The 25,201-nt window shown below is 38.5% G+C and overlaps 1 protein-coding gene and 1 non-coding gene across 3 annotated transcripts; both read right to left on the bottom strand.

The window, feature by feature from the left end:
* Positions 1–884: 884 nt before the first annotated feature.
* LOC145500676 (protein bicaudal C homolog 1-B-like) lies at positions 885–25,065 on the bottom strand. Of its 2 annotated transcripts, XM_081480202.1 has the most exons (30): positions 24,500–24,778; positions 24,348–24,394; positions 24,192–24,261; positions 18,775–18,854; positions 18,541–18,625; positions 17,806–17,879; positions 17,149–17,202; positions 16,486–16,608; positions 15,481–15,546; positions 14,977–15,021; positions 14,251–14,360; positions 12,940–13,036; positions 12,132–12,192; positions 11,570–11,649; positions 10,813–11,332; positions 9,951–10,193; positions 9,145–9,191; positions 8,156–8,210; positions 7,306–7,378; positions 7,125–7,193; positions 6,696–6,732; positions 6,476–6,515; positions 6,100–6,203; positions 5,312–5,380; positions 5,053–5,118; positions 4,880–4,922; positions 4,362–4,430; positions 3,765–3,829; positions 2,122–2,221; positions 885–1,224 (listed from the first exon to the last, which is right to left on the bottom strand). In XM_081480202.1, the coding sequence occupies exons 1-30, from the start codon at positions 24,633–24,635 to the stop codon at positions 1,064–1,066; spliced, it is 2,889 nt and encodes a 962-aa protein (XP_081336328.1). In that variant the 5' UTR covers positions 24,636–24,778; the 3' UTR covers positions 885–1,063. The 2 variants fall into 2 exon arrangements, with proteins under 2 accessions (XP_081336328.1, XP_081336327.1); XM_081480201.1 differs by lacking the exon at positions 885–1,224 and having other exon boundaries at positions 1,231–2,221; positions 24,500–25,065.
* On the bottom strand, positions 5,880–5,965 carry Trnay-gua (transfer RNA tyrosine (anticodon GUA)). The gene is given in 2 exon segments: positions 5,880–5,915; positions 5,929–5,965. It is a non-coding gene; the product is annotated as a tRNA-Tyr (tRNA).
* Positions 25,066–25,201: the final 136 nt, after the last annotated feature.

Here is a 25,201-nt window from a genome sequence, read left to right on the forward strand (position 1 = left end):
TTAATTTACTGACACTTTTAACGAATTAAGGGGGTGGCTAGCCTGCGTACCTGGTGGGATTTGTGAGTGAGTGATTTTTGGTGGCGGAACCTTCATTTTATTCTAGCTTTCGGGAATTCGCGAGCGTCGAAGCCCGGGTGAAATCAACTCGAGTGGAATTCAACTCGACCCTTCACCAATCCCATCGCGGCTTTACATCTCGTCTTCCCCGCCAAAACAATTATCCCGTCAACCACTCACGCAGGCTGAAGGGTGGCACATTAACGCTATTTCAAGAGATGTAAGGGACTCTTTTTTTAAAAAGTTGCTTACGGGGTTAAGCTCAGTTCAGTTAAGTTCAATTTCCCGTCTCGTGAAAATATCCAAATTAAACTATAAATTAGATGTAAAATGAATGTTGGATTTGCTCCCAACATTCTCTTGTCTACATTATGTACAACTTCTGAAACAGTTGGCGTTTTGAAAACCCAACCGAGATTATTTGCTAGCTGTTTTTAATATAATTGACTAGGTCTCCTTTGTGGGTAGATCGCAATTAGTAAACAGCGGTCTTCTATTGACTTCCTGTGATTTTACGCATGCTGCAACACGCTCTGACCAATCAGAGTGCACATGCTTTATTCTCAGCCAACCAGGTGAGAAGCCAAAACCAATTATGAGTTGGTTGACGTCATGTTTCCCGTGCTTGCTGTCGGTTGCCTGCGCTGGCTTCAGCTTGTGATTGGCTTATTAAAGTATTGGCACTTACGTTTGGCCTAGCTGTGAATCTGCTTCTTCAAGGACCTCACACAGCTTGTCCCAACCAATCAGATAAACAATAATTTCATCACGGGCACTAAGTAGCAAAATTGAAAGCGAATTTTCTGCTTGCTCTTTTCCCGCGCTTTTTGTTTGTTTGTTTGTTTGTTTTTGTTCTTGCTTTTGTTTTTGTTTTTTCAAATGTCAGAAATAACACCCGCAGAAAGTCAAGGAAAAAACTACTCCAACAACGTAAGCCAATAGGATTAAGAACTAACTCTTATTTATAACCTGCATAAGTTAATTTAGTAAGGCTTTAAAAAGGTCACCACTTTCCACTTTTGCTTGCGATGCCAATAGGATGACGTCTGCAAAACGGGAGAGGATTGAAGTTGTTGTCTGAAAAAAGGCTTCGTGACGATTCGAGGCGCTCTGAGTGGACTGGGCTCGGTTGGTTTGTTTCAAGGTTTGGGTTCTTCTTTAAATCTGCGAAAGGAAATGTACGTGTTACCCGGAAGATCATACCTAAAACTTACTGAAAATTCCTTGTTATCAACCTAAATGTTTCTATGGTTCTACCTTTCGGTTTCAATCCGCCAACATTTGGATCTGAGCTTTATCTAAGATCATTACCACGTGGATACAGTAGACAATAAGCCCTCAAGCTGATTGCTCTATTTTTTGTTGCTACACCGCGCTGACGAGACCCAACCAGGTCGAAACAGCTCTCCACTGTTGCAATTCTTGGCTGTCAGTTTGAATTCTGTCATGTTCTTGTCGCGTTAGGTTTTCTACGTAGTAATCAGCCTTGTTTCAGTGTTATTCTATTTCTATTGTTTGCTGATCAGATCTTTTACAGATCCTACGTATACAAGCAGCATTTTTGTTTACCTCGAGTACTGTCCCTTGCTACATTAGTATTAAGCAAAGTGTTTAAGCTGCCCTCTTCTTTTTTTACGTAGCAGTGTCTTGTCACCTATGTTACAACATCTCTGAACCGCTGCCTCCTCAACCACCCAACATGCATCCATGCTAAAACAGATCGTCGAAATATCGCACTTTATGCTAGACTCTTAGACTGCATTTATCCGTCAAACGTTCAATATTGAACACCCCCTGATCCGATGGCTTGGGCATGTCCTTAGAATGGACCAAGACCGCATCCCCAGGACTGCCTTCAGATGGACACCACCTAGAAGAAGGAAGCAAGGGCGGCCCAGAACAACTTGGAGACGTACTGTGATGGCCGAGCTAAAAGAGACGGGCTTGAATGGGGTGAGGCAGAGCATGCTGCAAAGGATCGGTCCCGTTGGAAACAAACCGTTGACGCCTTATGCCCCACCCGGGAGGAAGATGACCAAACGACTATTGAACACGACTCACCTTGGATCGTTAGAAGCATTTTCTTCCTGGCGCCAAACGCGCTGATACCCAGTTCCTTGAGATCTTCCTCGGTCAGAGTCATGAAAGTTGGCAAGTCAACCTTGAAAAGTGAAAAAGGTTGTTTAAGCACAGACTGTCACTCCGTCGCTGTCCGGGGCTCTCGCGGTTGTTTAATTCAATAAACAGTTCGGAAACAATTGAATTGTTTCAAAGAAGGTTTGCTCGTTCTCTTATTGGCTACGCTACTCACTATCTATTCTGATGTAAATATAGTGACTAGCCTAGCAGCGTGCGATTGTGGCTTTGAAGAGGACTGATTTAGGTTAAGTTTGAACGACTAGTAGATTTATACTAAAGGTATGTAGGCAGGTTAAGTCTGCATACGAGCCAAGTGGCCCATCAGGCCGGAGCTTATCCCGGTTTCTGTAGCATGAAGCGACTAGAAGTATTTCTACACCCGCTGGATGGGATACTAGTCCATCGCAGGGTTACTCCCAGAATTAAATTCGCCGGTACTCATTTCTATATCTGAGCGGAAAAAGGCACCGTGAGAGTAAAGTGTCTTGCCAAAGAACACAACGCAAAGGCCCCGGCCAGGGCTTGCCGGACCACTCGATCTGGGGCTGGGACGAGCGCACTAATAACGACCTTACGCTAAACACGACGGCAAAGCTAACGAGAAAGTGATCTAACAAAAGATTAATGAGCAAACAAAGGCTGTGCACGTGCGTTATAATTCTTGGTCCATTTCTTTGCCGTCCTCTCCAAATCAACAACGTGAAATGACCAAGTTTTTTTTACAACGGAACCCACTACGGCTAATTTTTCGTATTTTTATTTGGAACTGAACGCATTCGAAGCATAGTTTTAATACCAACAAACTGAAAGATCTACGTAAATGCAAAATTCCAAAGTTAAGTATAAACACACTTTTTAATGACCGCAAGGTCCCTATTAAGGCTATGGGGCCACCGCAGTTACTAATATACCGCGATCGTTTGTTGAGGTTTCGGCACTCTGAAAACGCATCAGATGTTTTCCGCCTGCACTACGCCGGAGGAATTTGAAAACGCAACAATAACCGGTGGTTGAGGAAAACTCGGGCGTTTCAAAATGTTTTCCAACCACATTAAAACGAAAAGTTCGACGTTTCCAATTCCCTCCGGTTTGAAGAGCGTTTTCTAAAAACTCCGTTTTCGTGACGGATTAGTGTGGACGGTAAACCAAGGCTATGGGGCCACCGCAGTTACTAATATACCGCGATCGTTTGTTGAGGTTTCGGCACTCTGAAAACGCATCAGATGTTTTCCGCCTGCACTACGCCGGAGGAATTTGAAAACGCAACAATAACCGGTGGTTGAGGAAAACTCGGGCGTTTCAAAATGTTTTCCAACCACATTAAAACGAAAAGTTCGACGTTTCCAATTCCCTCCGGTTTGAAGAGCGTTTTCTAAAAACTCCGTTTTCGTGACGGATTAGTGTGGACGGTAAACCAAATAGTTGAAATATAGCTGCGTTTTCAAATTCTCCGGCGTAGAGTGGACGCTGCCTTACAAGGAACAGTATGTTGTGGCATTGTACACACGTTAAAACATAAAATGTTTACAACCAATTGCTGAGAACTTTGCCTTTGTATGCCTTACCTCTTGCTCTTGGAAGATACTCAAATACTTTCCAAGGCCAACTTTTTCAAACAGATCCCGAAGATCTAAAATAAAATAAAAACAAAACTTCATCGACAATCGAACACTCGACTACAGTAAGTAACTCTTAGAGTTAACCATAAAGAAGAGAATTGGAGTTCTCTACAGCTAGGAGTCAAAACTGAGACCTTCTAGTCCAGATGCCCTCAATACTATTGAGCATAACTCTAGGGAGCTAAGACCATTAAACTACGTTCATGTGACAAACATCTTAGGAGTGGAATTCTGATGATGGCACCTTAACTTGTATCTGAGTTATGCCGCCCCTAAATTCTCTATATTTCGCGTATTAAATTGAACTACCACGGTGATTAGAAATACGAATCCTATTATTTTAGCAAAAAGGCTTCAAGCAACAATCTTCCCAGACGCACACACTAGCTGAGTGTTTTTCGCAATGTGGTGATTCTGAATCCCTACGAAGTCAGCGGAATCGCTCGCTTTTTTCCCTTAAATTATCACACAAAGCTGCACACGTGACGAGAGAAGCACCGGGAGAAATCATTCCAACACAGGAATGGCAGAAGTAACTCATACCTGAGCAAGGAGATGTCGCTGAACAACTATTTCTTCTGGAACCAATTGCTCCGGCACTGATACTTTCAGCTACGGAATACAAACAAACACAAAACAGGAATTAGGACTAAAACCTTGCACATAATGTATAAACATGCACATGTAAGCTCTTAATAAACCGCTCTTCCCAGTAGTCACGTGTTGAGGTTTGAGACAAGAACTTCAAACACTGCTATCGAAACTACCAAATTGGTGACGGTAAAAATAGCCACCACAAGAACTCTCCTTACAACACTGAAGGTGGCGACCGTCACACAGGATAGGTGTGAGAGGGGGGAGGGGTGGGGGTTGGAAGTAGCGCGCTATGATTGAATAGTGTCGCCCAGTCTATTACAATTCACTTTGACCAATAGGCAAACAACTTCACGTTGGCCCGTTAGAAATGCGCAAAATTAAGGTGTCGCAGTTTCAAGGTTTCATCAGGACCAACAGAGAACAAAAATGATAGTTTTATAAAACTGAATATTTTCCTTACTCACCCGGTAATTCTTCCTCTTCAACGCGTTCCGGTCTGAGTGAAGACTGGAAGAGAATTTGAAACAGTAAAACACCGCGGTAGACAGTAACGCAAGGCAGTCCTAACGCAACACACCACACGAGTAATGCATACTTCACGACAAAATACAGGAAAGCGTGACACAACCATACGCACCTCAAAGCCACTCCTGCTCCGAGATTCTCTAGGACCTGAGCTAAATAGCGACGACGGATTGGCAGACTAAAAGAAAATGCAACCATATATGAAAACATTTCACCCTTTTATTTAAATTCATCCCCCATTGATCTCCCCTCCCTTTTAAACGAGTTGCAAAAACTTCACCGAAACGCCTAGTCCACACATAGTTCTTCTCAAGCCGTAGCGAGACTTAATGGTAAAATATTAATTTATGGCTGATGTAATATAAACGCACCTCAAACCTGCCATCAAAGGATCCATTGTAGGGTAACAAATTCCCTTTGTTATGGGCCCTGAAATCCAGCTGAAAAATACAAACAATAAAATAATAAACAAGTAGTCTAAGTAGTAGTACTTAATACTCAGCCAGCGAGCCCAAGTAAACCACGACGACGACTGCAACGAGAACGCCACCAAACAAGAGGTTCAATGAGCAAAGAATGGCTGTGCACGTGCCTTATAGATCTTTGTACATTTCTTTGCCGTCCTCTGCAAAACAAGAACGCGAAATGACCACGTTCTGCGTAGTTTGAGGAACGCGAACGACGACGGCTAAGTTTTCGTATTTCCATTTTGGAATCGAACGCAGTCATTGCATACTTAGCTTCAGCGCGTTTTTAGAGCCATTCGCGCACTGAACAGATCTAGACAATAGCGAATTTCGCTGGTAAAATATAAATTGATTTTCGACTTGGCGACACCCTAAACGTCCATAATAAGTGCTTACACCAATCGCGCCAGAGAAAAATTATATATTTCAGCTTATTATATAAGGTCGTAGTAAAGGAAAAAGAAAGGAAAACTCCTTCGAGGCGGATTCGAACCAGCGACCTAAGGATTACACTTCTCCCTCTACAGTCCTCCGCTCTACCAACTGAGCTATCGAAGGAATGTTACCTCTATTCGTAAAATTTTAAATTCAAATTGCAAAGATCGTTGCTCGCGCACCTTAGTGAAACAAGAGAAAACAATACCTGCACATGAAATCAAATCAAAAAAACTTGACACTCTTACTGTACTCACCAATTCTTTAATTGCTGATTCTGGCATTGATTTCGAGAATCCAAGACCACTCCATGTGTTCGTTGGTGTTCTCACTTCGTTAACGACAACCTTCTTTTGCATGGCTAGTGATAAAGAAGTTGAGTCCATAGTTATTGAGAATAAACCGCATCGTCTAGGGGTTGCTATCTTTATTTTGCCAAAACAGTGCTCTTTATGAAGTATGCATCACAATTTTTGTGAATGATGAAACTCCTGTTTTTGCTCTCCTGAGCCATAAAAGTGAGAAAGTTTTGATTTTGTTCTCAAAATATCTCTGAAACGCAGGAAAATACACTAATAGTGGCCGACAGGTTTTGTTTTTTAATATAGCCATATTATCCAATCAAAACTTTACCTATCGTCGCCATGGACTTCATATTATGGTATTTATCCGCCTGTTGATTAAACAAAAACGGAGCGTAAGAGCGGCGAAATTGAAAAAGCACAACGAAATGAACAGCTAAGGCAAATCATAAACATCAACCTTGTTCCCAGAGTGCCTGTTGACACGCTGGGACAAAAGAGGAAGAAAGACCCTGGGACTGAGTTTATCCCCGTGTGGTAAGAAAACTTACTGGTTGAGTTGGAGCATTCGGTGGAATCCTCTGTAAGCTGAAAAACAAATAAGCAAATTTATTTAATCAAAGGTAAAACTGACACTCGAGTTTCCGATCACCATTTAATTGTAGAAGAATTTTCATTGTCATGCTGCACCTCTATGGCACACGCGGAGATAATTTCCGCGCATGGGAAGAAGTGCAGCAGGATGGAGGTTTCCGTCGCCAAGGGGAGGTCGGTGGGGGAAAAAAAGGGAACTATGAACAGAACTCCCAGGGCATGAACGCCTAACAGGACAATCATAAGTGTGGAGGGCGTATATATATATTACGCTCAAACTCATGGGTATTACGAAGGTCTCTAGAGAAGAAAAGTGCTAATTTATGTAGCGTAGGTGTAATCACATCAATGAAAATAGGTTACATGTAAAGAACTGAACAACTTACAGCATAAAAGATGAACTCAGGCTGTCATCAGATTCACTCGGGTCCGAGTTCAAACTTGAGGTACTTGCACTAACAAATTAAAAGAGCACGAAAGACCGAGTCAGATCTTTTCAGTTCACAAAGACATAATCAGAAGCTTTGAGGGGAAAAGAAGACTATTACAAATAAATAGGATACCTACCGAAAATTCACATTCTTTGTACCGGACAATATTTGAACTGTCTGTCTTTTAGAACCATGACTCGCGGACGAACCTAAAACAACAGGAAAATGACATGACGGATCTAAGTAAAGAGCGTACATAAGGTAATCAATGAGAATTCACAACAAGAACGCCTATAACCTATGGTAACCACGGGAGGTGAAAAATCAGATTTTCACTTAATGCTTTGAACAAAGGAAATACTAAACAAATTCGTAAATTCGCGAAAATTACATGTACGTGTCGCAAAATCTAGATTTTCCAAAATAGAGTTGTCGCGAAAGTTTCGTGTAACAAGATGACTCGCCACTCGATTTTTGCCCTCTCTCGAGTCCGGTCTTCCTTACTCCCCGATAAGAGACGAATTCAGGGAATGAATGCGGCTGTTTTGGTTCCCTAAAACAAAACACCTTTCTCTAATTGCATATTTTGGTCAGAGAACTTCTCAGGGTTCGTTTATGCAAGCCTTAATACTTTCGAATGCTGTTTATTTCAAAACTGACGAATTTAAACGAAAATGTCTACACCAATCATTCTTCATACCCTTTTTACACTCGTTTTCTCAAAGCAAGCGCTGTTTAAGGGTGCGTACCACCCCCGCCCTTAAAAGAGCTTGCTCCTTGCAGACTCTTGCAAGCTATCATTGAATGACTTATAGTCATCAGTTTTCACTATGCCGGCCTATCTCTACCCAAGATTCCTCTCATCGCTTTATTTTGACGCTTCAGATTTCCGAAAAGAAGGTTTTTGTGATAACAACCACAGTTCGCCGGGTTTGAATCAACATAAACATTAGGAAATAATAAAAATATAACGCATGACTACATACCGACAGGGTTTAAGTTTCCGCCGCTGCTACCATGTGTCTTAGCGTCATGATATGGCTGGAAAAAGACGTGAGATCATTAAGCTTAAATTTTAAACTAGATGTTACATCGGCCGCGATATCCATAAGGGCATGCACAATTTGAGCTGCCGATGTCGAAATGTTTTCAGTTTTAGGTTTATCTGGTATACGTTTTGTTCTTCTGTCTGTCTGTCTGTCTGTCTGTCTGTTAGTCTATCTGCCTTCTCGGCTTTCTCGGACACCAATTCACCGCAATTGAAGAAATTCCGTGTTGAAATAAAAATGCGGTCTGTCTGTCTCAGATAACAACATACCTTCACATAAAAGATATGCTTTTGTCAAGACTGTCTGTTGGTGGGTCGGGACTGTCTGTTGACCGGTTCTGGCACCATCGGCCAGGCTGTCTTGTAAGTTAGCACTGTGTCAGTGACCTTATGAGTGTTTAACTGGGTGTGCACTCAGAGTTCGTTTCAAGATGACTGTATTTGTTGCGGTCTGTGCTGAGGGTTCTCACAAGCATCTGTCTGCGTCAGTTTGGTAAAGTCTCTGTGCTGTGTTTAACTGTCCGTCTTACTTTCCATCTGTCAGTTAAAAATTAGTTCACTTCGTTTATAAAATAGAGCCTGTTTGTCTGCATAAATATAAAAAATCGTCTTTTGTCTCTCTGATGATTTCAACGTCAACGTTATATTTTCAAGTTTTATTTTCAGCTTTTCTTCCATGTTACAGACACAAATTCAATGCCGACTACGACAGTGGTCTCTTTATACTCTACAGTTTTAGTTTGTAAGTAAGCTGAAGGTTTTGCATTTTGTTTTCTAGTTTGCATCTTGTTTCTCGCCAGTATTCCGTGAACACAGTGCAGTGGTCATATATTCTACGTAATGGTAGTGAATGAGTTGAGGTGTGTATTTTAGTTCTCAGTATTTCGCGTATAGTACTGCAGTGTTCAGTAAGTCATCGTTACTTACGATAGAGTCAGTTAGGTCATTTCCGCTGGCCATACTGTGGTGATTTGCTGTGAAGGAACAAATCGACACAAAGGTAAGAATCTATTTTTAAACACGTTTTTCTGCATCAAATCTTTCTAAATAAACTAGGGATTCAGTGGTCCGGCCGCCCGCCGCCCGGCTCAGGCTTGCAGAAGCGGACCAATCAGCACCTTAATTTCGGCGGGAAAACGCCGAAAGCGCGCTTCTCCCATCGTGTGCAGATTTTTGCCGCCTTAAGCCTTGTCAAATGATTTGAATTTTACCCCACTGTGAAAGGTTGCGGTGAGCGTTCTCGATCTTCCTTCTATTTGCATCTTGAGAGAGCTTCGTTCAGTCTTAACAAAGTGAGAAAAACGAGTAAGTTTTTATTGATGGTGCTCAGTAGAGTCAACACAAGGAAAGCTTTACAAGGCAAAGATGTCGGAGGTGGACTTCAACAAACAACTTTTTCGCGATTTGGGTGCCGTGTAATGTATGTTTCCTAATTTAGTTACGCTGAATGCTTTATTTATACCCATTCTTCGCTATGTAATTTTTTTTATTTCAGTGTATGAAGATTTCAAACTTGGGAAGTCCAGTTACGTTCTACAGACTGGTACGTAAGAAATAATCGAGAATTTAGATCAAAGAACTTAGACGGCGGCCATAGGCTCAACAACGTTTTATCACTAATAAATTAAAAGCCAGTGTAGAATATAAAATGAAGCTCTTCAGAACCAAAAGTTTAGATAAAGAGCTTTATTTGTTATACATAATCTGCTTGAGTGACTTCAGTAAAAACATACCATCATCTTCAACTGTCATTGGGCTCTCACATGTCGGACTCCTGGGGCTCAAACTTCCTGACGAGCTACGCCTAATGGGACTTCCACTTAAACTCTGTCTGTCAACAGGACTACAAGTTCTTTGTTGCTTGTCAGGACCTTGACTTATGGTTCCAATAGGGCTTGGCGTTCTCTGACCATGAGGGCTACCAGTTCTTTGACTAAACTGACTTTGAGATTTACCAATATGGCTTTGTGCTGGACCTAGTGAAATCAAATTTTGTCACAGTGAGTAAGAGAGCTATACTTGATTGATGCTTCCATTTCACCCCTGAAGGTGGTTTTAAATTGAGTGTCGATAAGTTGTCAATAACTATTAATTTCCAAAAAAGTCAAATAAAAAGTGCAATAGAACTATATACGCAACTTAGCTGGAACCAAGGATTTTGTTAGACTTGCCACAAGTCGACCTTTTCTTAAACCTTGACTTACTTATCTCGAGCGACGAGCGTAATATTCGAGCGACGAAATCGCGAGGGCGAGGGCGAGCGCGAGGGACGTAAAAAATCATTGAAAAGGACTTTTAGAAAGTCTAGGATTTTGTCAGCAAGGTTCGAAGTTTAACATTTTAAATATTTAGTTTACTGCATCATAGTATATTGATGAAAATTTCAATTTTTATTGTATGAATATGTTATAGCTTTTAATATCATGATTATACGGTAGTTAGTTATGTTAATTTTGGTGGTGGGATATCTGTAAACTAGCCGTATGCCTAAGCATATTGCTATCCTATCCTATCCTAAAGTATCCTAGAGCTATTATCGATTACAACCCATTTTTCTTAAGTAGCTCAGTTGTCTACATTGACAGATATGTTTACCTGTACTCATGCTGGTGATATATCCATCTGAGCCAGGTGTAGATCCTGAATAATTTATAAGATAACCACTTGGAACATTATTTGCGATAGATGCCACTGTCACAGGGGGGCCTAATCCAGGGGGAGGGGGTGGATTTGTTGGATAAGTTGTTGAACAGTTTATAAGTGGGTGCATTGGTGATGTCACAAGGCCACCAATCATGTTTGAGATGGTAGGTGATGTTGGGGACATAGTTGTTGTAAACCATGTGTTAGAGGTTGGATCCACTGGACTTAAAACAGGACTGGTGTGTCCATTCATGTGACTGTGGATGTAGCCAGGTGGAGATGAGCTCAGGTTGAGCATGCTAAAGTAATTTCTTGTGAGATTGTCAGGTGATGGGATACGATGATTAACCAAGCTTGATGTTGAAAATGTTGATGACACAGCAAGATTTTCATTTCCATCCAGCCCAAGTATCTCAAGCCTTGCAAGGTACATGCTTTGAACATTTTTCTCTGCACTCTTCACAATCACTGACTGAAAAGAAAATTTGCAAAATAACGACCACATCATACCACTTGATTTAATAAATACTTAAATTAAAATACATATAAGATAAAATTAACTCGAGAACATAAATGAAAATATTACCTATTCAAGCAAGATATGTGATTACTTTAACGAGTTGATCATTTAAGTGTTGCTAATTTATTTCACGTAGCTGAGTTATTACATGCAAACACATGTTACTTTAAAAAATCTTTGAAAACATACCTTACTGGGTTGCTTGGGTTTTGGTTTTACACTGACAAACACATCATACGCTTCCATTATTTTGCTTAACTTTGCTGCAACTAAGAGAATAAGAAAACATATAGGTAAATTTCTTTAAAAATGTTGACAGGTATACAAAATAAAAAAAGATTTTATTGCTACTTTGACATTTTGACATAAAATTATTCCTGCACTCAACAAAGCCAGACGGCAGATGTTTATTGCAAAAAAATAGGGAAACAACAACAACAACAACCATTTTATTTTGCATAATACATAGAATATCATTTAGCAAAAGAATACATCAAACTTAATAAGCAAAAAAACTACTCAAAATAGTAAAAACTAAACGAGCTGAGTAGTTACAAGAATTATTACGCTTTAAATCGGTTGTAGGAAAAATAAGGAAAAGAAGAGGTAGAAAGAGAAAAAAATATATATAGATATAAATATAAAAAGAAATATAAGTAGTAACAGTACCAGTTATAGACAGAGCATTGTTTAATTAAGAGCGATAGTAACTTAAAGAAAAAGCTACTGTGTCTGTCAGCATAAATCTTACGTATATCAGCATCTCCATCTTCCTCTCGTAGGTCAAACATTAATACCAGGGGAAGGCAATTCTATGAAAGAATAAACAATGAAAAAAATCAACTTGAACCTAAGCAGGAGGGATACATTCAGATGAAAAAAATCCTTTTGAATGTGAGAAGACAAGAATGCCTTTTTTCATTGTCACCATAACTGCCGTCATAAATGTCAACCTGAACGTCAAATACATAATACACCACATCCGCATTCTCGGCATAGCTCTGGGACTATACCTTGCGATGGATTTATCTACATCACTGTCAGAAGATCAGAGTTTTAAACCTTTTTTGAAATAAAAAAAAGCATGGCAAGTTTTGTAACCCTGATGAAAGCAAATGAGTGCTGAAAGATACAAAAAAGACAACCTTGCAATCTATCAACCCAGTGATTTACCACTGATAGGGCCACTTACAAGTCCAGCGAACTGAAAAAATATGCATATGCATTTCCCAAAAATGGAGAAAAGGTAATTAAATTGAATTCCCACCTATGAATAAAATACAAATATAAAGTACAGAGGAACCCGGTCTTATGACCATCAAATTAAAAGTTCTACAATGGTGAACCACCTCGTTATTTTGGCCCTTTTGGGGGCCTGACAAAAATACTTATATATATATGTAGTCAGTCATTTTGTTATTTTAAGAACCACAATTTTATGGCCCAATGGAAGTCATATTGATTGGTTCCACTGAAAATTCATAGGAAGAGCATTGATATTATTAATGTAAATTTTTGGTATACATTATTAGTCAAGAATAAGGTAATCTTTTTCTTACAATAAGCTGAGCTCTTGCATGAATAACAGAGTCCACTGTTCCAGTAATAAATACTGTGCCTTTTCTTTGTGTTCCATTTGGATCAGGAAAAGAAATGCTGAGAAAGAAAGAAAAACTCTCACCCAAACTGCAACAATAATGACATTATACGTTTCTACCTACATGATTTTAAAGTTTCGTTTTCATTAAATGAAGCTGGCTTCCAATAACTCCGAGAACCTTCCCAGGCACTTGAGATAGGTTTGAGTTATTGGAAGTTTAAGTTATCAAAAGATGGGTAGATTAAGTGATCATATGATTGGAAATAAGGGAATAAATCGACATACATTTCAATCAGATTTTTTACAGAGTAAGAGTAAAGCTGCAGACTGAAGTACTTTGCCAACATAGCAAATCATAACAGATCTGAACAAAACAGCAGACCAACGTGTCTATTGGTGGTGCTACTTCAGTGCACAGTTGTTACTATTCTTCTCAGAAATAGTCTCTGATTATGCCCTGACCCTTTACAGCCAATCTACTTCTATCTAGATTTGTCTTATTAGCAGTGACAACTCTGGATTAGTACTGTAGGTTTTTTGACATACATACATGTAGCTAAGACCTTTTGAGCTGAGAAGTACGTTATGCAACATTTTCTCTCCAGCCTTATCATATTCAAACCTACTGGCAAACACTCTTAAGACCTCAGGGTAGAAATACAGTGGAGTGACGTGCTTATAATTACAGAAAGCATCTGCATTATAAATTACAAGTTTGACTGCTACATGTAAAATAAACAATCATTTATTTAGGGAAGCAAACTTTGTTTTGCGTGGTAGATTAGACATACATTCATTCAGTAATGAATTACGCCAAAATAGGCTGCGGGGGGGGGGGGGGGGGCACTGCCATATATGGGCTATATAGGTATGTGCCACTGTGAAGGGTATGGTTTTCAAGCAGTTTACTCTAGGATAGGGTACATAAATCAGAGCGTTTGGGTCTAGAATAGGGTATAATTTTCACAAAACTGACTAGTTGGTTGAAGATTTTATCTAGACTAAGGAAACCAGGAATTGCCACTCACAAATATAAAAAAGTCAAATCGGCAAGTTTCAATTTACGCAAATCAGCCTCAACAGTGTCGATAGATGGGGGGATTTGGGGAGTTTACTCTAGTATAGGGTAGCAAAATTCAGCTTAACTAGCTCTGGTATAGGCTAAGGGTTCCAGGGTCCCAGCTGCACATCCCCACCCAGAAATTCCCAAAGTACCCACCCCCTCCCCCCCCCCCCCGGGTGGCAAAGTCTTATCTGTTAATTAACTCACTTTGCTCCAGTCCTCTGCATGATTTGTTTGATGTTTATTCCATTTCTTCCTATTATAAATAAGTGATGCTGAGGTGCAATGTCTATCTGCATGTTCACTGGAACTGAAGTCTGAACAAACACAAATAATGGTATAGTTAACAGTAAACTGAAGCAATTAAGTTCGAAAATGATGAATGGCAGTGACTCTAAGAACCTTTCCTTTCTGAACCACAAACATTTCATAGACGTCAAATGCTGCAATTAACAAATGTACTTAAGTACAAATTAAAGTTATTCCACCTGTTACTACACCTGCTAATGTTTTCCAAGAAACTGAGGCATCAGCTCGCTATCTTGAAGTAACAGGATTTCCAAAGACAACCAAAGATTTCACATGGTGTTCAAAAGTTTTCTGCAGACATTTTTAAAATTTCCAGGTCCCAGTCCCAACATGTGTTTTGCCCAAAATAACACCGTTGACAGTGGTTTCCCCAATTATTGGAGAATTGGGCGAAGTACACTGTTATGTACATGATCTTTTCTTTCCTTTCAGTGGTCTAAGTTTACATATTTTTGAAAAGGTCTCTGTTAAGGCTGTAATAGATCAACGTGTCAGCTAGGTATTTAAAATTTGTCCCTAGGGTGACTAGGTGTTAAATTGAAGTTTTAAGCCTCCAGATGTGAGAGTTGGCAGGTATATGCTTCTAACCAATGTTACTGTTGATTATTTTATCATGGTACTTACAGCAATTTTTGCTGTCAAATGTGCCACCAATTGGGCAATGGCATCCTGGAGAAAAAAGGTAAAAGAGGAATAAAAATTGATCTTTTTTTTTCTTTGGTCAAATAGGGCACCTACATGTAGTTGTTCACCTAAACTGAGATTGTAAAGGTTATTTGAAAGTCACCAATTGAGTAATAATTGTTTATCATCACAAAGAATTGGCAACTACTCAACTAGTCAACATTTCACCACTCTCAAACACAAATTTGCAACTTATTTGTCCAAACAAAACATTTAAATACTGATGCCAGTATTATAAATTTATTACATGAATATAATTTGATGGATTATCAATGACATTTCCTTAAAATCTGTCAGTTGGTTTGAATAGATCAATAGCAATGGATGATCCACTCGATCTAATCTTACCAGAAAGAGCATTTGAAAACTTGAGCTGTGCCTTTTGTCTATTCACTTATGAGCAAATGAGGTCAAATAAGTGGAATCAAATCACAGGGCACCAACCTTTATACCAGCAATATACTGCTGAGATCCCCTAATTATTGCTGTTTGACTACCAGCTCTTGGTCTCTGTTGAGAGAAATTTGAAACATTTAGGCCATGCAGAGTAAAAGTATGCATCTAGTCAGTTACTATAAAACAGCATATGACTTTAATTTCTGACATTACTACTGATTGTGGACGAGACAGTAGTCTACACGCTGAGTTTTTTTTTTCTTTTTTTTTTTTTGCAAGTTTCCAAACATCTCACTACTCTCAAACATAAATTTATGTACATCCTGGTGGAGATGACCACTGAAAAAATCAACTTCCTTTGCCAAGGACATCTGATGAACACATGGTGAGGCTTGAAACTATAGCACCTTACCATGTTACTCCACTGGACAGACACAAGTTTGTCTTTCACTAAAATTTCTAAGCTACGAGATCAATGTGTCTTTTTTTTGTTATATTATTTTTTTACCTAATAAAATGTTTTCATTGAAATATAGATGCAACGAAGCAAATTAACCTTTATCGCACAAGGGTTATAGGTTATGGGTTTATATTTTAAATTGACATGGCAAATTAAATATGTTTATTATAGTAAATGGTTTGAACCCAGGAGTATCAGTAGTTTGTATAGTTTGATCGTTCAGGTGAGGGTAGTTCTGAAAAGAACTGTTGTTGGTGACTGACGTTCCAACAACTTGAGCGGAAGTCATCTTCAGAGTCAAGTGAATAGAGTTTGTCAGTCGATGATGTTATAAGTCTGGCCCATTGAATGTGATTGGTCAGTTTAGCCATGATGGTATTGGCTGAAAGACTCATGTAAAGTTTGTCATCAGTCATTGGTGGGTTTCGATTCACTTGACTCTGAAGATGACTTCCGCCCAGGTTGTCGAAACGTCAGTCGCCAACAACAGTTCTTTTCAGAACTACCCTCACCCAGACGATCACACCATACGAACTAAATATGTTCATCATATTAAACATGAAACTTAATTAAGCCACAATGAATTCACTGACCTGTTTAAAAGTAATGGTGACATTGCAAGTTTGAGCTATATGCTGGATAGTTGGTGAACTGGCATCTGTTGGTAGTCTTCCACTCAGTGGTAATTCAAATGTCAGAACCAAGGGCAGCAAATCCTGATATGAAAAAAATAAGTGGTGTATTAGGGACATAGGGCCCTTAACATCTCACCAAAAATTTGGGGCATGTTAAAAACACGAAATGGCAAAATGACAAAATGGCAATGCATGCAGTGGGATACAGGCGTCTAAGAGGGTCAACCTTTTCAATGAATGAGAGCTAACCACTGTTGAGTCAATGATAATTAGGCTAACCTAAGTGCTATTTAAAGGCTACCCAAAGTACTATTTAGGCTAAACATAGAGCCATTTTGTCATTTCACCTAAAAATTTCCAGTGGCACAATGGAACTGCATTTTCTGCAATTTACTACATAAGAGGACAATCTCGCAACATACCCAAATTTTCCTCAAATTCTGGCCAGAACCTTCATGGTGTGCAATGTAACTCTCAGAATTTCCAATATTTTAAAATTCAACAATTCTTACATTTTTCAGAAATTTTCCAATAAATTTCTGTACCACTTACCTGTAAAAACTGCCCATAGTTACTACCAATTTTATCAAATATCACATAACAATGCATCTGAGCAATTACCCTGATCTGTTGTCGTGCACTTTCCACATCTAAGGGTTGACCAGCAATTGAAACCTGCAAGTAGAGGCATGCTTAGAACATTTCAACACTGACAAACTTGGCCAATTTAGATGCTATGAGTTTTGCTCAGAACTGTCAGAGGAATGTTCTCATGACATGTCTTAGGTCCCATTCACACATACACTTAATCTGGATTTAAACAAAGGAATTTGAGAGCAACTCAACATAAGAGTTACACTACATTTATAACTATAATAATTACATAATTAAACCAGATTTTCTTTTTAATCCTTTGTGAGTCATGAATAAATTAAGCCTACTTTTACTCTTAAGTTAGCCAAATCTGGGAAATTTGTGGGATATATGACATGATTACATGGTTGGATCAGCAGAACATTTTTAGGCTAGAGAAGAGGTAAAAGCAGTTAACTCTCAGATTTCAATTCTTATAAGTAATTTAATAAGTAATTAAAGTTAAAGTTAGGTTGGCATCTCTGAGTACCCTCTTAAAAATGCAAACCGTGCTGATTGATAAAAAGGCATTTAAAAACTCCCTGCATTGATGAACTTATAAGCACACATATTAATTAAGTTACCTCTAAAACTTGAAATAATAAATCATTATGTAAGTATGTATTAGCGATAACAATACCCTACTTGATTGCTCTTTTCATTTGTTGTTCCTCTGTTTGAATCAGGAAAGTGAATATGGCATCCAGTATCCTGCATAACTGCACAAAATTATTAACAATATTATTAAGAAAATAGAGAACTACATGTACCATACTGGGGTAGATCTGTAGCTGTGGTGAATGGTTCCATCCAGGGGACTTAGCAGGTTACTTCTTAAACTGGTTCTTGCACAATAACAAACCATTTTCCCTGCCAAATTATAGTTATCAACAGTTTAGAGCTACCCTAATTTTTTGGAGTAGCAGTTGTGCCAGGAATGTTGAGAAAAGACCCAGCATAAGTGAAGAGGTCCAAAAATGTCTGAGGATGTTCCAACGATTTCAGAAAACATTTTGAAGATTTTTTAGTCGCAGTACCAGGATGTGTTTTATCAATCATAACATTGTCAAAAGTAACTTTTCCCATGAAAATCAGAGAATTTGGAGAGGCATACCATAATTTACATTAAAGGGTTTTTCTTTTTTGCATCAGTCCCAGTTTATGTATTTCTTAAAAGCATATTTTCAGCTGGGTGTAATAAATTAACCTGCAGGGATGCACTGGCATGAGATCAAATTTTGAGACCCACAGGTGAAAGACTCACACTAAGGTGTGAGAATTAATGGCAGGTACATTATTACGCTATTGCTGTACATGATGACCCAAATTTAAGAAATCATATATTGTGTATTAATATCAATATTATGGAAATATATATACCTCGCCTGATGTTCCCTCCTCCTTTGCCAATAATATGTGAATGGTCAGTATGAGATACATCCATTTTAAGTGTCACCCTGCTCGACTATAAAGGAGACATCAAAATCAAGGAATGGTCAACAAACATGCGGCTCAACTGTGCACAGAAATACAGTGTAATGCACCTGAGGCCTTACAGAGTTGACAATGATTCAAAAAGCTTTTCTAAGAATACTATTTTAATCTCTAGTATACCTTTGTATCCAAGACTGCCATGACTTTCTCTTTTGCTAGTCGTACAGAATCAGGCAGGCCTTCTACCTTAATATGTGGATCTGAATAACAGGCGATAAAATTGCAGTATATTAATTATAAATAATTGCAGAATGATTAAATTAATTACTCACCAATCAGACTACTCAGCCAATCTCAAACCGTAGTTAAACCAAAACCAAAACCAAAGTAATTGTCTAATTACTTTCAACACTCCAATGAAAACTGCTCTAATTGTAGTAATTGCTGTTCCTTCTTTTGTGTTGCCTGTTTTTTTCATATTTTTCAATCACCATCAATTTAACAAATTGATGTCAGTTTTTCATGCGTCTGTTTTGTTATTGATCATGAATTTCATCATAACACTGTCAAAGTAACTGTGGATCCACGAGGCGATAGCTGTAGCTCATTGTCAATAACAATTTGTTTTACATGATAACAAATTGTCAAATTGTCCACTCTTGCTTGTTGACACATCGCATAAATCATAAATTCATGTGTCTGTCAACTTATTGACAATAAAAATTAGCCAATGAGTACGCGAAAATTTCAGCAGTTATCGTAAAACACCTCTTTTTCTTTAACTCAAAGACAACTTTTTTGGGTTTTAAATATTATACAAGAACTATAGAGCCTGTTTGTAAACACTTCTGCTTCTCTGTGAGAATTGTTATGCAAGAAAAATGCAATGAACAAGCACAATGAATACCAAGGCTTAATTTCAATCAAACAGTGAGAATTGAAAACTAGCGCTCCTTTATATAGACCTGTAAAACTGTGTTTCTCCCCAAAGCACAGATCTTTGACACAAACTATCACACTATTGAGACAAACAATAGTAACAAGAAAAAAGTACAGTAAAATATATCTACTTAAGAAAAACAGTTTAAGTTTCAAAGTAAATAAGGATACCACAAGAAAATTGAGTTGGCATATTCCCAAGACTTCATATAATTTAATAGAGTTTCACAGAGCAGATGGTCTTTGAGGAACTGTTATCATTACTCCACATAAAACTTTCTCTTTGCCAATGCAAACAAATGAAAAGGATATGGCTTCATTTTCAATGAAAAGGGTCAGTTTACATGAAGAACAGTTCCAGCTATGTTATCATATTGCATTAGTTTTAATTCACTTAGCACAAATTATACCTATGAGGCCGTACTATAGTTTGTCCCTGCAAAAATCGATACTTTGCAAACTGACAACTCCAGTGTTACAATTTATTTATCAAATATCTGATTATGATATCAAAAAAGTAATAAGAATAAAACTATAAAGCAAAAAGATATAAAAAATGTATATAACAAAATCATGACACCATCTTGTCTACAAGACACAACATTATAAACAAAAACAATTACTATTTCATGAACGATGTTCGAAGAGTACATTGTTAAATATCAAGATGCAAAACAAAGATAAAAAGGAAAAAAATTAACACAATTAACACAATTGCTTTGTAATTAAAAGTGTACTAAAATTTGCAAATTTCTCACAAAAAAAAGAAAAAAATATTAATTATATTAATTGGAAACTTAGATATAAAACTTAAAACCCCTGCTGAACGATATTGCTACTAATGATGCTAAAAATTGTGTAAGTTGTATACATATTCCTTCATTCTGAGAATCAGCAGGACTCCGTTTGAAAAAAATGGATTTTAACATGAAATGCCTGATTCGATTTACCATGCACTGCAAAGATGAATATGTGTTGATTCCATTGCTGTATTATATTAAACTGGTAAGAGGGGTATGACTAGCAAATCGAACCCCTCCTTATACAGATGCTTATTTATACAGACCAGCAGTACCCTTGGTCCCAGCAAAATGCCCAATTTTTTGGCATACAATTTCCATAAAAATCTTTTGTTATGCAGAGGCTCTCTAATACAGACACTGGCAACTAAATGTCGACCCCCCAGTGAATTTTCACTTAAGCATAACCTCTTTATCACTGATAAACCAGTGATAATTTTGTATTCAATGCAGTTTACTATTTGTTCTATAATGTAGATGAACAGCAACTAAAAGTAACATTAGTTATCACCACTTATCAGTGGGATTTCTAGTCCTTTGAAGACCAAGCTCCACAGCTGATGTCTTGTAGAATAACATGCAATAGTGTGACTATGACCACTGAATGGCTATTATACAATTTAGATGCACCTCAAGGACATGCTTGAGTAGGTTTTGACTGGAAAAACACTTCATGCAAGTGCCGTCAATGGAGCCTTTGCAATGACATTATAAGTGTGATCTTTCTAACACAGACCCCTCTCTAACATGGCCACTTTGTTCTGCCCCTTGCATCCATATTAGAGTGATTGGAGTATTTTTGCAGCCTCTCATTGTGAAAGGGGTAAGCCATGGGTACAAGGTCCACTTATCATTTTGAATGTGTTCCGAACCATGACCAATAATTATTGAGGATGTTGCAAATAGTATTTTTCAAAAAGTAACGACATCTTCAACTTTAAATTCAAACAGGTTACGCAAAGCAAGTGAACCACCAAAAAGTTGCATCGCAGCCTAGCAGCCCATGCACAGGGCCATAGCTAGTAACAGGAAAACCAATCAAGGCACTTGCCTCAGTCATTGTTGTTGTTGTTGTTGTTATTGTTTAGAGTCATCATAAACACCCTAAATACCTAAGAAGAGAATTTAACCATGCACATTACCTCAGTCATAATTCTTTCAGGGACATAAATAAATGCCTCATTCTTAATTTTTCCTGGCTTCAGTCCTGAAGCACATAAACCAAGGACACCTAAGAGTTTTCAACCAACCACAGGACAAGTTTCAGGGGAGCAAGAGAAACTTAGGTTGGTTTGTACTGGCATGAATCATGCTCATGTACTAAGTTTGTTGATTTGAATGACATGACAAACAAGTGACAAGTGCCAGTGAAAGGACAGTAGAGCTAGACATATGTGTGTGAATTCCTAAAGAACTAAACATTGGTCATTTATTTACACTTTCAGGCATTTACATGCACATACATCTTAACTCAACCACTCTGAACCAAACATTTAAACACTGTTGACTTTCATGTGTCGTAGTTTGTTTTTCGGTATATAATTGAAGGATAATTTATTTAATTTTGTTCTTTGTCCCCAATGCGGTGAAAAGGCTGACTGATCAGAGACATCCTAAACTCTTAATCTATGCAAGCTCTATGATGAGAGTAGATAGCAGAGTGTAAAAATAACAACTATTATGTTTCAATTTGTTCTGCTTTCTGCACTGAGCTGTTTTTGAGAAAAAATACACTTGAGGTTGGGTCAGGTCAAGTTTAATCTGAAAAGGGACTTTGCCCACCATCCTCCTACAGCCGTCTTCTCTTCACTTACACTTTGCCACAATTTAACACTATATAATGAAGTAAACTACAAACACAGAACCATAATCTGAGAATTATTTACCTTCAAGGTTGATACACTCCGAGATTATTTATGTTTATAGCTCATGTCCCACACAGATAACAATTAACTTGCTCAAAAATGTACGATCAGTTGTGTTTCACTAAGAAAAATAATCATCTTAACTCACAACTTAATTACTGCATTTTGGTGGATACTTCCTTAGTTGCTGAGCGTAAAGATCACCGGTATGTTTTAATGTTCCTCAAGTATGATGAGATTTTATTCAGCCACATAACTGGTGTCTCAGTCGACGCATGTTTACAACACAATTATGACCATCGATTACACTAGCATTCCATAAAATGCATCGCAGCAAAGCCATTGTTTGTTGATATCAATTTGCACGGGTTTAAACCCAACAAAAATATTTAAAAGTAAGGTAGTTCAAAACTCCCGTCGAACATCAAATTAACACCTTTGACACGTGCCGAGAGACTTCTACTTCGGCTCTACGCTTTGAAATAACGTCAAACGAAGCAAATAAACCCTATTGTTTACTTCCAAAGTTCATAAATACATAGAGAACATTATCAAATATACCGCGCGACGCCATCTTACTGAAGAATCGGCAACGAACCGAATTTCGAACTCGTGCTTTCATTTCCGACTAATTTGACATCAATTACGGTTATGTGAACATCTCGGCACACGACATCAAAGCACGCGATAGAAAAGATTGCTATATAGTTATCGAGTAATTTTATTTGCCATCCCATATCGTCGAGACACTGATGGTTATTACGTTCGTGCTGGGAAATGTAAGCAACAAAGGCTTGATTAAACGAGGGGCATAAGGTCACTTAGCGTGCGTGACTCGCTCCAGCAAGCGTGTCGTCGCCGTGAAATATTCCCAGTTGGAAAAAACATGCATGAATGACTCCATTTACTAACAAATTGAAACGAATAATTCACTTTCGACATCCGTGAGCTAATTGATTGTAGTGAAAATAAGATTTTTACTGCCTGTAGTAGCTCAATTCCTTCGAATAAAGGCAAACATACATTACTCCAAGTAAACACTGGCGACTTGTTCTTCCTAAACAAAATCGAACAACACTTGACGATTGCCAAACAAAATTTTCCAGAGCGTGCCACGACCGGCCCACAGATTGATACTGCGCTTGGGCGAGGATAAGATATTGGAAAGAACATATTTGAGCGAAAACATCATGAGACTTGTAAACTCTCTATCAGTTAAAGCCGAGTACAATAGTAAAATAGGTTGGGAATGAAACAATGCTGGAACACAACCAAATAATATTACGACGTCGAGTTAATAGCGGTATCTATGGAAAACTAACTGCAAAACAGATCGAGGTAGAAATAGAACCAGTGGAGTATAGTCTCTCCCCGCCGTATTAAACAGTTTGTTTCTATGAAACAAAAAATCCCGTTTCCAAAAAGGCTCACGAGAAATTATTTTTTCGTTCGGAAATGCAAGGGTCAAAACGACGAGGATGGAGAGGACAAACGCGATTTTCGTCTCGCATCGTCAAACTCATAGATTGCCTGAAGGAATAGTTCTAAGAATAAACACAGATACAATCGCGCTGCTTATCGTTGGAAAGAAAAGCACGAGACAATGGAAATTAACCACAAAAGAAAATTATTCTAAGCAACACAAAAGCTGTTGCTGGTATCATTAACAGCAAAACAAGGCTCTTCCCGAAACTAAAGGAACTAATAAAAGTAAATGAATCGTTTCGTTTAATTTCCCACGGTCGAAATTCTCGTTGTTAAATGTTCGCAGTGGAACAGCGGGCCAGCCAGTCAAACGAATCAAAACAAACTCAGTCTCCACTTCAGTCCACAATAGTTTTGAGTATCTGACCCGTACTAAATTAATACAGTACCCTGTCAACCAAGAACACTGCTCTTGTCTTCTCACTGAGATTGATTTTTTTCAGGGCCAGTGGAAAGTAAAACGCATCAAGCCACCCTTAATAAACTCACAAGTTGTTCACTGACTCACCTTTCTTGGATTTTGCTCCGATCTTGAGTTTAGAGGGCCATGTTATGGTTGTCGCTGTTTCCTCCATAATCTACGAAACATACCACCGCAAAACAATTTCATTTCCCAGCTGTAACTATGTGGAGAATTATAAATGATAATTTGACCTTCTCTAACCTTCTGAAAGAACTCCTCGCCTGTTTGCCCACATCCCTCCACGGCAGCTAAAAATTATAAACAGCAACATAAAATTCAGCTGATTATCAAAGCAAAATACAATCCAGAGTAAATAGAAATCGCAAGTTCCTCTGATTTCAGAAGAGCCTGACCTTGAAGCATTTGCTCCAGTTTACGGCGATCTACGCGAAATCTTTCCTCCACAAAATTAGGATCCCGTTCCTCGTTAATTTCATCAGCAAGTATATCTTCTTCGTCGCAGTACTCGAGATCTTTCGCCATCTTCATCCTTGATCACGGCCTGCCAAGCCAGAGTGAGAGAGCGGACGATTTTCGCTCTGCATCGTATTGCGGTATACGGTGTCGTCTTGAACCAATCACGTGGTTAGAGGTGACGTCAGACACGCCCTATTAACACCAAAGTATCAATTAGGCAAGAAAAGCAACCAGCCAATCGTGACGCCTCGCAATGGAAAAATTGATGTTTGATTGGCCTTTCAATGGGTCGCTTTGCCAAGTTAATTGACATAATTATTGGCCTGTGACAATCAATGTGCGAAGTACAAAAGGTTCCGAGGAAACCCCTCTTTTCCTTTCTGCTATTCAAGCTTTACCGACAGCACAAAACTTGCTAATTTAATATTTGCCGCACAACATGTTTTTGTTTTGGGTTAATTTTGCTCATTGTAAAATATTTATTGGTTTTTAGTCGGTTCAATAGCCTCCCGCTTGGTCGATCACGCGCAAAAATCATTGAGCCCATTGGAAAACAAAAGTAGCTAAACAACGCAAGATATTTCAAAGATTGTTTCCCAAATATTTAACTCGGTGCCTTGTCAAGGGGTATAACTATA

This window comes from Orbicella franksi, chromosome 10 (genome assembly GCF_964199315.1).
Source record: "Orbicella franksi chromosome 10, jaOrbFran1.1, whole genome shotgun sequence".
Lineage (NCBI taxonomy): Eukaryota > Metazoa > Cnidaria > Anthozoa > Scleractinia > Merulinidae > Orbicella > Orbicella franksi.

Coding starts and splice junctions, on each gene's coding strand:
- LOC145500676 (XM_081480201.1), bottom strand. CDS start 24,635: ATGAAGATGGCGAAAGATCTCGAGTACTGCGACGAAGAAGATATACTT. Junction 4,923..5,052: donor GGAGCAGGAGTGGCTTTGAG/GTGCGTATGGTT, acceptor ATTCTCTTCCAG/TCTTCACTCAGACCGGAACG. Junction 3,830..4,361: donor AGCGACATCTCCTTGCTCAG/GTATGAGTTACT, acceptor ATTTTATTTTAG/ATCTTCGGGATCTGTTTGAA.